Consider the following 17655-nt stretch of genomic DNA (forward strand, 5'->3'; position numbering starts at 1 on the left):
TGGCTAAAAACATAGCATACTTTGGTAATTTTTATTTAAAAAGCTAGCGATTTGATTCGTCTGAAATTTGGACCATGTTTTTATGCGTTTTTGATGTTGCAGTTTTTTTATTAATTTTTTTAAAATTCGTCGTCCACTGGGAAAATTTATTGAGGAGATTGGTGAGCTTTCAAACTGAAAGGACTGAACGTTAATTTTTTGCTACCCAATTTTGCGCTAATTTTCTTATGTAACAAAAGAAGTATATAACTTATCGGTATTCTCGGTCGATCATGCATAACTCCTATACCTATTATCAAAAATTAATATAAAAAAAACTACAGCTTCTTCAAAGATGCATAGAAATATGGTCCAAATTTTAGTCGGATCGAATCGCTAGTTTCATTAAAAAAAAATCCCAAAGTTTGCTATGCTTTCAGCCATAAAATATACTTCCCATTAATGATCGTTCATTGCGCGAAAACACAGAAAATGTTTCCAAATCATTAGAATCTATTAGATCTGGAAAGAAACGTAGTAGAGTTCAATGACCGGTGGACTTCCATTAAACCAGTCGCATTGCAATGCCAGTGATTCGATTATCGAATGAATTCTTGCACAATCTCTTGCGTAATCAAACAAATTAGTGGAGAAATTAGGTATACCAGGCGGGGCGCTACTTTATGAAACCTCCATTTCGCAAGTTAAATTTTTGGGCGAATTAACGTTTCGAAGGAGAAAGTTGCGAATGATTTATTGCACATTTGCGTCGTCCCAGTCAGCTGGCGTCAACTGAAACCTGTATAATCGGTTGCATAATTCATATGTACCCATAGTAATCAAATTCAGATGCCCATCTTCATTATCTGTCCAACTTTGAGACTTAAAAGTTCTCGATACTCCCAGTGATACCTCCACTAAGCACTTATTCTCACACGTTTCAAGAAGGCACTTGAAATCAAGCCACTAAGTCATGAATCCCGCTTTCGTGGCACTGCATTCACACGTGCTCGCGTATGCTAGCGGAAGTTGGAACAAATGGGTGACCGTATCAGATGCAGAGCAAACACCTCCGGAGCAATCTCCTCGAAATCTGCCATAGAACGTGGCAATTTCCATGTGGCGGTTCGTTTCGCTGTTACGCGCCGTAATTCGACACGTTCCGCGAGCACGCTTTAATTCGCTGATTGTTGTACAGATCGCTGCACTTTGCTGGCCAAACAGAGGCAGACAAGCAACTATAATAAAGTCTCTAGTTTCTCGCGCCGTTCGCGCTACTTAAACGAGGAAATAACTTCATTCAGGGAACAAAGAGTTCTCGCCGTTCGCATGCATTCGGATTGATGGCGGCGGAAAGAGGTACGACGGACAAAAGAATGGCGGAAAGAAGGTGAAAAGATTTTCCCCGACACAGCCGCTCGACTAATTAGCGTTTCTCGTTTCATGGACCATTTGCGTGTTTCCCATAATTAATAGGTGCGCGGCGATTCGCTTTCCGCGTGCTGTAGAGCTTGAAATCGACGGCGCAAGTGTGTACTCACTTTCTTCATTTCGATTCAGAATCTGTCAAACCTGAGAAAGTGAGTCCACGGGATGCATGCCGTTATCCTTGGAAGAAAGTTAGCCTGTTGTATTGCTTTTTAAACGCACGCCTCGGTGCTGCATCTTAAAATCCTGGAGCTGAAAGAGAAATTCCTTTGGTAGAGAGAACGCCACTTTATTGCGGTGGAATGCAGTATGGGCTTAATATTGATGTACTTGGTGTTTCATTCGGAGATTGGTTGAAAAATAAATAGGTACTACTTCTCTGAATGCATTTCTTGAATGTCGAGTGTTGTAACTAGGGAATAGGAAGCAACTTGACATTGGACGAGAAGAGTTAACACGCTGTGAGAACTTAGGGGGTAATGACACAATTTCGAGGTTGTGATAGTTCCGTGTTTTCTTCACTCGCGCACCATTCTTACAAAAGTCAGTATTTTTTAATCTCCTCGTGTACTTTCCGAGATAATCTTATACAGAACTCAACAATTTTCAGTCTCTTGTTCTAGGTCAAATATTGAAGGAGAAATCTTTGCGGCCGCGAAACACTGTTTTTCAGAAGAAGCTTCTTTTGTTGAACCGTGGCGCCGCCATTTTGTATATTAAAAATTTTTTTTAAAAATTGTAATCATACTTCAAGGTATGTACAATAAAGGCCTTCAATCAGGTTGTGTATTCGATTCACTATACTCGCATAAAAAAATTCTCAAAATCAGGCTGCCTTTCCGAGCTGTACAGTGTCATTATCCCTTAATAATTACACTCGTTCGAAAGGAATAAATATAGCCTTGTTTCATAGGTAGCACTGCTACGAGCACAATGAGATTATTCGCCTTTAATCCCATTGAAATAATTTAAATTACAGAATGTTAGATACCTATGTGTACCATAGTTCTCCATTTTATTGAACCTTACGTCATGTTTCTAGATTATTCAATCTGTAAAACGAACGGTGCCCTCTTGCCAAGAAAGTGCGACGCGTCATTGAAATTATTAATGCGACTCGCCCGAAACTTATTATTACCGTGTATCGATTACGTATTTACAAGGCGGCGCATCGGTTGCGTTACTACGCGCTTCCTGTTTGTGATTATTGCAAATAGAGGTGAGACGCGCAGAAAAAGATCGATCCGAATCGAAGCATGCGGGAAGTGGTTCGCGAGAAATCGCTGTCGATCGTAACGAGGCCATTGCCGGGTGTATTTTCTCGGTGATCTAGGAAACGATTTCGTCCGTTCATGGCAAGCTTTTTTCTCATCTTTCTTTTTCCGCGGTGCGCGCTACATAACAAACTCGACCAGGCAGGTAAATAACGTCGGAACGATCCTCTTCCATTCTGAAATCGATTTTCGCGCTACGATTTACGCGACAGACTTTCTTCAGCCTTACGGAAGCTTCCTTAAATATTAAATGTATTTCAAAGTGTAATAACAGACGAATACATCCCTTTCATCTTCTCGCCGTTACTCGAGACTGCGTACAAAATAAAAATCTTGTTCATTTCTGCTGTACGAAATTAAAGATGCGTAGAATCACCGTCTTGAATGTTTTACTGGAAAAAACGGAAATCAAGTACGACTAATTACACCTCGACCTTGTTAATGAGAAAATATACACTCAGTTGAATGAATTTGATTTACATACATTCATTAGCCCTTTCGTAGTCACGCTCAGTACCAAAAGCAGACGGTGTGGGAAGCTTTCCGAGATGAGCCCCGCAGAAATATCGAGCACGTTTGCGTTTCAAGTACGAAGCATAATGGATTTATTATTTATTCGTCGAGCAGGTTATATTTCTCCTAGTTCTAGGAGCGCATTCTGATAAGGCATAGTGTGAGGCCGCGAATACGCATTTCCTGCACCTGTCGCGTATGTAACACGTTGACCATGGACATGGACACGTTAAACGGTGCACACACACGCGCACGCACTACTTGTCGTCTTGCATAATTTGCGAGCAATGCAGTGCGATTCTTCGGACAGCTATTTTTTTCTTTTTTTTCGCTGAATGTCGAAGGTATATTTACGTATGTATTTGTGTTTGGAGATTGTGGGATGTTTGGTTTTTAAATTCACGTCGTGTAGAAAGGAAGTGCGATAGTGTAGCGCACTTTAGCACTGTTGTTGTTAACAAAATTACTTTAGCATTCATGGCGCGTTCATGGACATTTCTTTTTTTAGATGCACTTGTCATTGTGTATGTACAGTCGAATGTCAATTGCTTTGACCAATAGCTTCGAGTGTCCAGCGTTCTTTAACAAAGTCACTGGTGAATTATCGTTTGCTTTAGTGGGAAACAAAATTCTCGCTGAAAGGGAAATACGTCGTAGAAACGAGCTGGTCTGTTTCGAATTGCTGGAAAATATTAAATTCAGGTTCATTTTTTAAACCAATTTAAGTAATAGTAAAGTATCCTTCACGTAGTACATAAAACAACTCCTCATTTGGATTTTTATTTAATATCGTAGACAGTTGAGAAATAAATTCATAATGAATCGATATGTATGGGTAAAATTTGATTTTTCGGTGTTTAAAAGATACATGAATATATTCATATTTACGTAGTAATAGGTAGCAACTAGCAGATAGTACAAAATGTAACTGTCGTTGAACCAGAAACATGATTCTCGATTTTAGAACACTGTGCCCATAAATAAGATGTTATAAATTTCCTCGTGCCCATATAATCCTTTTTTTAATTCGCGGTTGCATTTGCATCGATCACTCTGATGACAGTAAATTACACATTCTAGCACGCCATTTCCCTAGCTCCATAAATTCTTGTCATGAAACTGATATTGAATGACATTACTTACACTGTTGGCACAAGCTTTCACATGTAACAGTGGATAGATTATATTCCTATTCAGGATTAATTATCCCCCGAAGCTTGAATCGCTTATAATTGATTCCAGCGCCTTAATGTAATGCAAACATTGGTTAAATCGTTGTTGCAAGGAAACGTGCATCCTGTGAGGCTTTATATTTGTACTTAACTACTACATATAATTACGCCCTTAGGCTCCATTAACTGATGCTCTGAAAGATGTTCTGTATAAATAAAGAAACCCCAGACGACCGTCGTGGCGACCATTTTCTCCTTTGAATAATAACGAGCAAATTTCCTTAAATGCACTTATGTTCTAAACTAACGCTTCTATCCGCGCCTCTAATTTGCATCGAGCGTCGGCTTAATTGCCCGTTTATAAATCATTCATTTCAGCCTCGGTTATGGAACGGTGTCTTTTTGGAAATAACAAAACGTTGGATGTTTTAAAAAATAAAACATCAACGATGCGAGCTTACCCTGCAACGTTAATTCAAGGGAAATTAATGCAAAATAAGGATGATGGTACCACGTAATAGGGATATTACGATGTTGCGTCACGTCACATTTTTTCTACCCAGGCTACATGTTTATTATGTATATTTAACTTAGTACACGTGTAATCGATACTTCGTCGGTGTTATAACATTTCTTTTAAGGCGTAACATTGAAATATAAATGCGTCTTGAAGAATTCAGTGACAATGGATATAAGGATAGATGAGTCAGATGTAAATAAGGCTGAAGGTAGTGCTGGAAACTATTACATATTAATTATGTACAAGTCCGTAAGCCAGAAGATTACTCGGTAGAAACGTGTGCAAGTAACACGTTCCCGTGTAACTGCTTCGGCATTAATTAATTGCTCCGAAATGCTGATTAGATCCACTTATAGTTTCAAAGTCACTCCGCGTTAGCGATGATACACTGTCCAAGCATTGCAGATCTGGATTCAGGTTCTATCAATCGTTATATTAAAATATGCAGGAAGAATAATTAATATACAAGAAATTGCGTTAGGACGCCAAGCGCGCAGAGTTACAATCTTCGTGCAAACACATCTCGCCAGTGAGCATTATCGTGCAAGTCAAATAATGATAGAGCAGTATGTTAACTGGTCAACAATATCTTAATTTACGGAAGCACGATAACGTATCAAACGAAAGAAGCCGCAACGCGCCGAGTGGGCAGGATACAGGCGTGAACTTTTACGCCAGACGAGGTTCCCTCGTTTGCGTTTCAATTCCCCCCGGCAATGGTAAGCTTGCATAGAAATCACAGATCGCAATTTCTCTGCACTTTCACGGCAACTTGGTAGTTTCCCCTATATGAGGCCTCATTTTCGGGGTCAAAGGGCAGCGCTCTTACAAGCCGTGGCCTTATTCGAGGATTATCATCCCAGTCGAAAGTATTTGTTTCACATGGAAAGTGCATTGATACTAATGGAGCCGATTCGTCGTACCTGTTTCGCGCGGTGAGCTTGATTTTTTAGAGAAGGATAGAGTAATCGGTGACATTTCATGATTCCGTTTACTGAAGCTGTAGGAATAGGTGAATTAATGGGAAGTTAATGTTTTCTATATCGTACTCGTGTATACATAATTTGAATAATCCAGACATTTTTTTAATCCTTTGGTGGGTAATATAAATTCCTCTCTTTGGGTACTTGAAGATTGTTTTGTAAGTATAAAGAAACTTTGAGTGGATGAAGTAATTAGGAAATTATCCTTGACTGCATTCGATAACCTTCGCCTCCTCCTTGTGATGATTAACACTTTGGCATTGAAGTTCGCAAAAAGTGCCCTTTCTGCGTGCTGCCATATCTTGGAAGTTCTTTTTCCTCCCAAAGAATGGCATTACAGGTGCCACTGATATTACGAGACTCATTTCCAAGCCTTCCTCCGTGGACTCTCAAGAATTTCGACGAGAAACAGTTTTCATTTCCAGTAGCAAGTCCATGAAACAGGGCCTTCATGATCTAGTAACGCTTCTTCAAGGCCATTTAACCGTTTCTTCGCAAGAAGCTTCGTCTTCGAAAGTCAGGGGACAGTACTCGTCAGCAGTGACCCTCTCCAAATCCCCTATGTCCAATCTCGGTTTAAACGGCAACTCCGAAACTAAGATGCCTTCTGATGGTTCTTTCTCTAACGCGTCCTCCTCGAACTCCCAGAAATCATCATTCGAGAACTCATTCTTCTTGATCTGCTTGTAATCTTTCTCTGTGAAGATGATAGTCTTCAGAGTCCCTGTCCTTGGTAACCGATTCCCGCGCGAAACGTCCCTAGGAGCAGTCGATTTCTTGTCAAGTTTGATCCTCCTCGCGGGGCTCTTGGACGCGGAGGCCACCGATCGATGGCCATCGCCGTGGCTCTCTTCTTCAGGGTCACGGTCGCCATGATTAATGGGTCGTCGAGACTTCAGCTCGCTCTCCGGCGACTTCCTACTTTCCAGGCCCGATTCCGCGGCTGTTCCCAGGAATGCATTTTTATCGGTGGTTCCCCACGCGGCCTCGTTTTCACTACTGCCACCTGTCACCTCCTCTTTCTCCTTGGCCGCGATGCCCGCGGAATCGTTTTCTGCAGCTTCGACCGCATTGTCCGGCACGCTGCCTTCGGGGATCTCCTGCGGCGGCGGCACCGTCGCCGCGGGGCGTGGCGTGGTCGAAACGGGAGCGACGCTACCGGCAGAGTCGGCCGCCAAGTCTGATTTCATCCGCGGATTCTTCCGATACTCTTCCTCCAAGTAGCTCCGGAACTGGTCCCTGAAGTAGCCGTCGATCATTTTCCACACGCTGGTGCTGTACCAGGTGAGTACGCCAATGAGGAAAACCCCGCGAAAAATCAATCCCAGCATGGTTCCCTTTGGTTCGGTTCGCTTCTCTCTCAGGTTGGTCAGAAAGCGTAGTATTTGGAGTGGGTTCCTCCTTGGGAATCGTAGAGCTAGTTGGTTCGCTGAAAACCATTGAACATGATTGAATATTTGCATCTAACTGATCAGGCTTAAAAATCTTAAGTAGATAAATTTCGCATCGACATTTTTCGGAGCACTGAAAGGAATGGGGTGAACAATTGGAGCTGAATAAATTGGAGTGTTGAAGCTTAAGGGTGCTAGAAGATTTGTAATGGAACTCTGTGTAATATCACGAGCTATGGACTGTAGAAGAATTTTCGAACACTTTTCTCCGTGGCCTTCAGAATCGACACACCATACCGATCTTAAGGTACATTCGATACCTTGCAGCGAGCAAGGTAAAGTAAATACTTCTGTATCGTTACTTCCTTTGGGGCTGTATCGTGTTACGCGTTACTCGAATACTGGCACGCGTATAGAATTTACATTCTCAGGAAGCTGGTAATATTATCCACCGGGTACCGTGATGGTAAGGATTAAACTATTTGAGAAATTTAAGTTCTAAGGAAGCGTTTCAAGTACTTATAAGCAATTTGCTTATTTTAAATACTGTTTCTTTGGGAACGGTTTACTTCGACGCGCTGATATGTAAATCGTACCGTTGGCTCCTAGTTTCCATACCGAAGATGATAAAAATGTGTACATGTCGGTTCTAAAAGCCTGAATTTATGATTGGTTGAATCACCTGTTCGTTTATTCTTCACCGTTGATATATTCTTTGAACGAAGTGATAGCTTCCTGCATCTTGGGCCATCCCATTGTGACGATAATCAGAATCGTATTGGCGAAGACGAAGAGTCGCATCATTTCGATGCCATCGCTAGATCGTAGCCAGTCGCTAAACCCTTCGTTATCGATGTCATCGTTCACAGTTTTCTCCTCTTTATCAGTCTTCTTCTCGTTCTTCTTGTTCTCTGTAGCGTTGCTTTCATGCTGTCGGCTTTTTGCAGCTTTGTGCTCATGATGGCCGCGTTTCTTCATTGCTCCTATGTGGATTTCATCTGAAAACCGTTCTTCAATACTCACAATAGAAATTACATCGAAGCACTTAGAAGTAAAGGAAACGTCCCCAATATTAATTTCCACCATTGTAACTGAAAATGAAACAGTTCCTCCAAGCTTTCAAGTCTAATTCAAAAGCACAGGACTTGAATAAAACTGACTCGTCATTGAAATTGCTAATTTTAGAATGATTCTCACGTAGACATACGAAATATAATATTTCCTTGCATTTATTCTAATTCACGATATACAAAATGGCTTAGTCTTTAAATTAAAGTGTCAAGGCTTCGGAGTAGTTCAGCAGTAGTGAGAATTTGGAGCAAATTTATAACAGTAGCTCTTTTGGCCCCACCACATTTGCAATCAGTGCTATTTTAATCGTCTCTAAAGAACGGGTATTATACAGTCAGGCAGCCGTCGTGGCAATTTTGGAGAAATCGGTTCGTATAGAATAAGCTGGATCGTAGCACGCCCACTCCCGTCCGCGAAATGTCAAGCGATCCACGTGCATTAAGTTCGCGTATAGCAGTGACATAGGCATATTTCAGGCATTCCCGCACGTACAGAAGATACGGGTGCTCGAGTGAGTGCGATGACCGTGATCTGACGTACCTACATTGCATGATTCACTCGCGTGTGCACAATGCCCCGCGTAAAATGCAGCATTCCGAGACGAAACGGTTTTGGGAGTAGTAGAACGTGGGTGAAAATATCCATGCCTATAGTTGGCCTTTCCCGAGAGGATTTCTTGCGTAGAGTGTGATTGAGAGGCGGTCACCTATTTTGAAAATTTTATTTCTCCATTCTGCTTGACTGATTATAGAGATGAACGCACTTAATTAAATTTACAATCCGTATAATATGTTTAATATATTATGTGGCGTCACAGTACCAAGAGTATTCAGCTTGTTAGATAGTGGAGATAAGTTAATTTCTGATTTTTAAATAATGTTAATTATATTAAATAATATAATTCTAATTTTTTAAATAATATGGTACAGTTGAATGATCTTACTCATCAGTTTATGATCGGTAAGATTATTCGAGAGTTCATGGAAACTATTTTACAAGCTCAGTATATCAGAGAAGTGATTTACTTCGCACTATTGTAGGTACATGTTCAGATCGAGAAATTCGCGAAAGAAGAGGAAATTGTAAAGAGATTAAAAGTGAGGCTCTGTCTTGTGCAAAGGGGGTAAAAAGGGGTAAAATGTGTTTTCGCGGATTCCTTAATATCTCTTAGGCCCGATTAGATATCAACTTGGTTTTTACTTCGAAAGCTTACCCACATAAATGCCTAAATATCAATTTCATGATTTTGCTCGAATTAACCCCTAAGGGGATGGTGAAAAGGGGTGAATATTTAGCTAGTATTATATATCCATGATTTTATTGTAGAAAACTCAATGCGAAGCACGTGATTGGTTAAGATAGAATCCTCAGTCCTTTGTCCTGCCCTTGTTTCCTCCCTGAAACTTGGACCCTCCGCATCGATCCTCTAATTACCGGAGTTCGGTGTTCCATTATTTCTGTTGAAACTCGAATAATGTATGGCAAAAGTTCCACCGCCGCTGGCAAAAATAGTTTGCTGTTAACTAAGAGACAATTATGGGAACCTTCATCTGGACAATACTGTTTGGTGCCTGTTCTTCCATCTTTCTTTCAAAGAAGACGTTTCACATCTTACATATCTGGTGTCCATTAACAAATCTTAAGTCAAAGAATTTGATCGCAGGAGTGACGACTAATTACATTCCAATAATGTTCCGATAATTTTCTTAATTTCTTTCCACTGTACGAATGCAGCCGCTAGGGAACTCGTAGTTGTCTTAGGTCAGTGGAAATTCAAACCTTGAAATTGCGTTGCAACGAGATCAGCATATTGTAATTGCCTCATGAATAAATATATAGGCGTTTTCGTGTGAGTGGGGTAGCAAAATGCCTGCTGATCAATCTTTTCTTTAGTTAAGAAGGAAGTTTTTGCTCCACGTCTCTACTTTTTTCTGCGATGAATCTTTCCTTTACTTTAACCCCCTGTTTGCGTTAAGTATGATTTGAAGCTATTTACAGAAATAAGTTTTAAAATAATAATACTCCACAAGTGACTCTGTGATCTAAGAGTAAAATAATTGATGAATTTATTGATGAAATTGATTTTTCAATCTCTGCATTATATTTAGGTATTACACGCATATAACAGTCGTTTCTAATCTTCTCGTTTGCATCGCAGTACTGGTACAATACAAGCGCAAACTTTCATTTCCTTCTTTACTTGATCCCTCGCGATGAAGGAAACACAAAGTTTACTCTGTCTTTTATTACAACTTTGCACAATATTCCCCGAGGTTGCTCCATTTTCTAAAGCATCCCTTGAATGCACACTCACGAACGGTGCAATTTTAACGTTATCGAATCCAATCGTTAAGGATAATGGAGGTTTGAGTGGTTCCTAATGTCTAATGCTAGTTTGATAACTGAGCCAAATCAATCGATATGAAAACGTGATTAAGGGAATACTTGAGAGTGCAAGAAAACATTTCTGTTGAAGGGCTACTCTGTTACATGTATGTACATTGTACAGTCTGCAAAAAAAGATATTTATCAATTTTACTCGTGGAAAAACTATCTGCAAAACCCATTTTCAACTGATTCAGATACACAGATACATCCATGAAAACTGTAACATTATTTTTACACTCAACAGAATGGTTTCCAAAGCGAGCCTCCCCAATCCCGAATCTTAAAAAAAAAAACACAACACATTTTAATAATAAATGCAAAAATGAATTTCCTCCAACTTTTTCGCTCGATCTCGCGCACTTAAAAAAAGAACGATGGTAGAGTTTCGACAACTCGTACCTTTCCACACTGTATTTAATCTACAGTTACGTTCCAATTTCATAAACGGTCGACACTGACTGAATAACGTCACAGTTGGCAGCTTATTTTCGACGGCGTGCTTCGTTCTCGTTTTTCCCAATTCCTCCCTTTACGAACTTCAACGAAACCGAATTATCCGAACGCGGGGTTTCCATCGCGAGCGAACTCACCGCGATAAATCGGTTTCCCGTCGATCACGAGGCAAGGTTAGCGAATCCACAATTCACAGTCGAGTTTCCAGCAATGGGTGGAAGCTTCCTAAGCTTTCGAATGTTCCTCGCCTTCCCAGTTCGCGTCCGGTGGCACACGGGGCGATCGTCACCGACTGTTTGCCCGTTTTTCCCCTCTACGTTGCCGTGGATCTCGTTGATACGGCTTCTCCAATTGCTAAGCTCGTTACGAGTCTCTCCAGGTGCATCAAAGGTTTTCTTAAAAGCTCATACATGTGACGTTCCATCTAGAAACCCCTAGCGAGCTGATGCCGCGTATCGGCAGGTTCGCGGGGGTAACGAAACCCAATTGCCATATGCGAAGTGTGAATTGCCGCGGTTAGCACGTGTACAAGGGACCCCCTCAAACGTGTCCTGATTATTTCATCGGATTGAAATAATGCCAGTGGTTTCGTGCGGAGAAGGTACCTCGGTAGGAATTGTATTCTTTGGGAGAAGCATTCTGTCAGCGATATTGCGATAGATTCGCAGTTAGCCTCGCGTAATTGTCAGACGAGGGAAAGGGACAACCTGAACAAGCAGTCTCCATTAAGTTACCTCAGGGAGTCTTGCGCTTTCTCGACGAAGAAATTGAATTCTAATATAATTACCGCAGACCTCGTTCCGACGATGAAACTGCAGAATTTAGAATGCACTCCTGGGCGATCTTTTTAAAGAATTTTGAATCCTTGCATCAGAATTCTCCTGTCATTCGATCATACTGCTCTCCTCAGTTTCCACGTTCAAAGATCCACGTATGTACACACAGTTCTTATCTTGAGATTGCTTAGTATAGTAAATTCGCATTCTGTAAATTCGATTAAAAATTCTCTGGAGGGGGAATCGATCGTGCAGAAATAGAAGTATCAGAGAAAAAGCCTGAAATGTATACTAAAATTTAAATTACACATTCTGCATTTGTTACGTTGGCGTGAACGAGTAATCGCGAAGAGAGCATGCATCGTTTACAGTTTCGTGAAAGGGAAAAACTTGCTGTTTCCCAGTTACGATTGTCTTCCATTATCTGAGTGTGTTCCTGTTCTTTTTTTTTCACAAAGCGGAAAATCCTCGGTCAACGGATGAAAAGCTTCCTTTACGGTCAGGGGATAGAGTTTATCGGTGGTTCTGTTGAGAAACTTCCAGGTCGCTCGTAACTAATGTACCCTGTGTGGTCAAGGGTCTCTCTCTAGAACTCTTGCACCGTGTTATATGTATCCCTTCGTCCTACTTATCTTGTATCTGCTAAGGATCACAGAGGTAGTATCTCTTCGTGGAGTAACGAAAAATTATTGTATAACGCTCTCTGACAATGCAGAGCACGTAGCAGCGGCAATAAAAAATACTGGGCACGAGGTGCTTCCGGCTTAACGAGACGTTCTTGCTGTGTGATACGTCACCGTGGTATTTAACTTAACCCTCTCCTTTCCTCAGTATTTTCTAGTACCCCAGAACAGTATGTTTTAAATGGTCTTCCTACCTTGACGGCCTGAGAAGGAGCGGGATATTTGGGATTTTTTTAAGAGAAACCCTCATATTATATTAATTGAAAACTTTATGGCGATATTTGTACATATTTAGGCAACATTTAAAAAAAAAATTAATTGAAACAAAACGGTACCAAAAACTTTAAACGCGATTTTCTCAAAACGATGTTTTTCGAATTTGTTAGCATGATATCGCAAAAACCAATCACCAGATTTACTTCAAACTTGGCATATATCTTCAGTAGATATCCCATTCTCGCCTGTACTAAAGCTAAGTCGATATTTGCAAAATTAGAATTTTGCGACTTAAAAAACCAACGATTTTTTTTTGCAGAAATCGAAGTCTGTTTTAGAAACTGCCATTTCTTTTCATTTTCAGTATTTCTCATTTATTTCACACAACTACAACGGCTGATTATAAGCTAACAGTGCGCATATGATTTTTGTTAGGCATACAATTGTTTTTTCATATTCTCTAAAGATTGACAAATGAAGCCACAAAGCTGGATGTAAATATATTTAATGGTTTGGTTTTAAAAAATTCCGAAAGTTCGCATCATTTTTCGTCCCTCAAGGTAGGGAGACCCCTTAAAAAAACCTCCCCCATTCACGTAAACGAACCCATTCCATTCATGCACATCTCAAAACAAGCTTTTACATTAGACTTCAATCTTGTGTGACCTAAAATGCTTAGCTTCTTCAAGAAATAATACTAATCATAAGTAACATACGTACTTTGATATTTGGGATAGCTAATGATTTAGTTAATGAAAATAATGAAGACATTATTCCTATACATTCAATTTTTACACGCGACAGAAGGGTTCCCCAATCACCAAACAATTTCCCAATCACTCTGTAGAAATTAGGGGTTGCCCGCTTGGGGGGCAGCCTAGGGCACTGTTTGCCAGGAGATTTTCAGCACTCTCGTCCCAAGTGACAAGATTACGAGGCCCCTTTTAAACAATACCTCATCATTGTGCACGATGTGGCCATCACACTAGCACAAATATCACTACCTGTAATTGCGTCGCGAGCATGGTTGGAAGGGGGGTGGTCGAGGGCCGCCGAGGGAACAATACATCCACGCCACAACTATTAACTCTGCACTCTTAACCGTGAAAGGAGGAAAAGCAGCAGGTCGTTTCTCCGCGTTGACGCGTTCCCAGCAAATTGCTCCTCCAGAAGTGACTTGGGCTGCGAACGGAACGTACACTTTTACGCGGTGAAATTAAAGGTCGAGCGGAAGGCTGGCGCCAGGAATCTATGCAAAGTTTATGGTGTTCCTAATGACGGCCGAAGTCTGGCGTTCGCGCGCAACAACCACCCCTTGCGCCCTGTTTTCGGAGAGTTACCGAGCTCGAGATGGAGAAATGCGTTTATTTTATTTCTTATTCTATTTTATGATTTGCTACTTGTTGTATATAGGGGATGCGCGATGTGGAGAGAAATCCACTTGAGGGGTAGGAGGGTGGTTCTTTTGGGAGATTATAGATGATAAGAATATTATTCACGACTATGGAAAAATATCACTTTAGGATTTTTTTATGTTTGTAGGTTTTAGTTGGATTTCAGTTTTTCGAATAATCTCTGGTTGAGTTAGAGTGATGGTAACCCCAATACTGACCCTTGAGTTGCGACCGCATTTAGTTCTCGCTACAGTTGACACCTGAAGTTTCCATCAGCTTATTATAGCCTCGACGTTTCGCCGACACCAGCGGTAAACAATGAGAAATCAAACTCTCTCTTCGGTAAATGATTTTCGAACACGATGTCATTGTTCTCGAACTTGTTATTCAGAGAATGCACACCGAGTTCCGAATACTGTGTCTATGAATCAGCATTATTTAAAGGAACGTAAAAAGTGACGGTGACGTGACAGGCGCGATGAAAATAGTGTTGGGTGAAATTTACATTTGTTGGGTGGCTCACCTGTTACGCATACAATCGCCTTTGTGCGCGCACGTTGCGCGTGCGAGGACGTGATTTGTTTGCAGGATCGTTGAGATGCTCGTTACGCAACGCTAATTGCTTAGTGTAACAGCTCGTATCGGCAGTTAATTGCAATAATGCGTAGAGAGATTGCAGGCGGTGCCAAATGTTTTCAGAAACATTCACAATTGCGAGGCTGAAGGGTGCACAGTTGAAAAGTCAACTTATAGGACACCTAATCTTATTCAGACAATCTGATTGTTTTGCACTTTCATTCAGACCTACGCGCACCATTTCCTCCTTCTAATTGCAGGATAATTACATCATCGTTAATAATAAAAAGACTCGATTTAAAGAGAAAAAAATTGAGTATAACTTAACTCCACTTCAGAGGAGTTAAAGTTAACATTAACGTTTCATTCAGTAGATTGATTAACAATTAGTCACTAAGCGTACCACTCCTGGTCAAATATTTGGTTTAAAATTCGATTCAAAATACTGCATTAATTTTTCATTTAACCGGTTACCGGTGCCGGTACGTTTAGTTTGAATAGACACGTTCATGAAATATTTCCACAACAGAAAAACTCCGAAACAAAAAAAATTTCCAAAAAAGAAACTCTGAAAGTTCGATGGGATTAAAAAACCAACACGAGTAAGGGGTAATATAGCGTTTATTGATATTCTTACTCTATCTACTTTTCTACAGTAACATAATTACACACTTAAGGATAGTACAACTGTCAATTAATGCAACAGAATATATTATGTTTCACGAAAATGCCCTATACCGTTTTCATCCAGGCGAAAATCATTGGCATAATCGCGTGCCGGGATAAAGTACCGCTTGATAGAGCGAGTGAACCCAATTTTCGAGGTGTTGTATGGATGTGGCGAAGATGCTACCCTAAACCCGTTTAATTAAGTTTAATTCGCGAGGGGCTTATCACGCGCGGAGTAGTTAGTTAACTAGTGCGAAGCGATGGTCAAAATTAAAGAAGATGTCGAATTAGGCGACACTCGAAGGTTCAAGGTGCTCCTGGATGTTCCTAGGCTGTTTGAGTCCTCGCAAACGACTGCATAACTGCCTTGGACGTTTTTAGCGCTAATCTGGTGGATGACTCCTGGGGAAGAATATTCGGGATGCAGTTTTTCGAAGAACAGCGTTTTCGATGGTTTTTAAATTTCTTAGGGTCTTCTCGCGTAGGAGACTACTACCTATTGCTCACAATTTGTGTTAGGAATATTTTGACTTGACAAAGGGGTTGATTCGGAACAGATAGAGAAACATGTAAAATATGTAAATATTTTTAAAATATCGTTAATGAATCACAAAAGTGTCTCAGTTGCAAAAAGATCTCACAATAGTGAATGATGATTCTGTTATATAACATTGTGGATTAAGGACACTTGAGGATTTGAAGGGCTGCTCTTGGATGTGCTACTGCTTTAGATATTTTAAACTACCTGCTCAATTGTGTTAATATACCGATTAAGGCAGAAGGAACGTGAGTTTCAGGACTCTAATCTACAGCTGTCAATCGTGAATGTGAAAATTTAAGAGTATCGAGTCATTGAAGTGTTCAGTTAAACGATACAGTAAGAAATCGTACCATTGGAGACGGACAGGGCCAAAGTTGTCGTTTGAACAGCATTCGTTGGATTGTTGAACTCGACTACTCGACGGAAAACGGTTTCGTCCGCGTAACGTTGTCCAATCGTCAAATCCCCGATGAACCCTGGTCCACGTTCCTCAGGAAACGCACCTTGCTGTTAAAAGACAACGATGCGATCAGTGCATTAAAGCAGGGAATTACTTTTCGCGGGAAATCAATGCTGCGCTATCCCCTTCACAGTCAAAATTAATTGTGAAATGCCTCCAGTTTAATCAGATATCATGTTCCAAACGCGTCAAACAGGCACGCTTTTATCGAAGTTGAAAAGCTGCCTCTGACGTCGAGCATATTCCCATTCATGAACAATGTCGAAATAATTGAGGGACGGGCTAAAAGGAATTCGTCGAGTCTGCGACCAAAAATTACAATCTTCGTATTTAATAAAAATCTAGCTGCATTAAATATTCAAGCTTTCTATTCTTTGCAACTCCTGCATTCTTAATAAATATTTCACTCTGCCAAATGCACACTATTCCCCACTTCATTCCGTCGTTCACCAATCAGAAGATCCTCCCAATTAGTTTGAACACTACACCCGTATCGCTCTTGCTGTTCCCTTGTTCTTATCTAAAAAATCTCTGGATCGCTTACCAATCTGGTCTTCGACACACCGTCTTTATCGGTAAATTCCAATCGAACGTTCTTTTGCTTGGAAACGTCAACGGCAGAAGCGGCCTGAAGCAGTGCCAGGGCCGTGAAGAGGACAACGGCGATCGAGCGAGCCATTTTGTGTACTGTTTGTGACTGTGCGCCGTCGAGGGAGGTGCGCGTCTCTTTTATAGACCCGGCCGAAAGTCCGTCAAGGTGAACGTGACTTATCTGTATGGTTCTTTTGTGATTTCTCCATTGGCTCCTATCACGCTCTTCCTCGTGGAATACAAATAAGGGAAATGTTTCCCAGTACGATGGCACGTATGTTATTCCCCTCACGGCGGCAACGACACTGACCCATGAATTCTTCTTTTCACTTCATCGATCACTAGACTCGAACACCGCCTGATCGAAATTCGAGCATCCATCAACTGTTTCATTGAATCATTCACCAATTGACTGCGATCTCACTGAAAATTTTTTGTAATCATTCGATAGTTAGATTTCATCGAAGTAGGTGTTTATGGTGGGCTCTTTAGGGGTTGCTAAGTGATAGGATCAATTAGGGATGTATATTAATGATTTCTGGTGAATTTTTTATGGAATTGTAAAGTAAAATTTAAC

The 17655-nt window shown here is 40.8% G+C and overlaps 3 protein-coding genes across 5 annotated transcripts in view; 1 reads left to right on the top strand and 2 right to left on the bottom strand.

Annotated features, from left to right (window-relative positions):
- Positions 1-17655, top strand: part of LOC143371323 (uncharacterized) — a 238357-nt gene that overhangs the window by 3060 nt on the left and 217642 nt on the right. The window lies entirely within an intron of this gene.
- LOC143371153 (uncharacterized) lies at positions 4051-8082 on the bottom strand. Its single transcript, XM_076816101.1, has 2 exons — positions 7943-8082; positions 4051-7298 (listed from the first exon to the last, which is right to left on the bottom strand). The coding sequence occupies exon 2, from the start codon at positions 7198-7200 to the stop codon at positions 6340-6342; it is 861 nt and encodes a 286-aa protein (XP_076672216.1). The 5' UTR covers positions 7201-7298; positions 7943-8082; the 3' UTR covers positions 4051-6339.
- Positions 15441-17480, bottom strand: LOC143371330 (uncharacterized). The gene is made up of 3 exons (XM_076816361.1): positions 17032-17480; positions 16378-16534; positions 15441-15888 (listed from the first exon to the last, which is right to left on the bottom strand). Exons 1-3 carry the CDS (start codon positions 17164-17166, stop codon positions 15734-15736), a joined length of 447 nt encoding a protein of 148 aa, XP_076672476.1. The 5' UTR covers positions 17167-17480; the 3' UTR covers positions 15441-15733.

This window comes from Andrena cerasifolii, chromosome 7 (genome assembly GCF_050908995.1).
Source record: "Andrena cerasifolii isolate SP2316 chromosome 7, iyAndCera1_principal, whole genome shotgun sequence".
NCBI classification, from domain to species: Eukaryota; Metazoa; Arthropoda; class Insecta; order Hymenoptera; family Andrenidae; genus Andrena; species Andrena cerasifolii.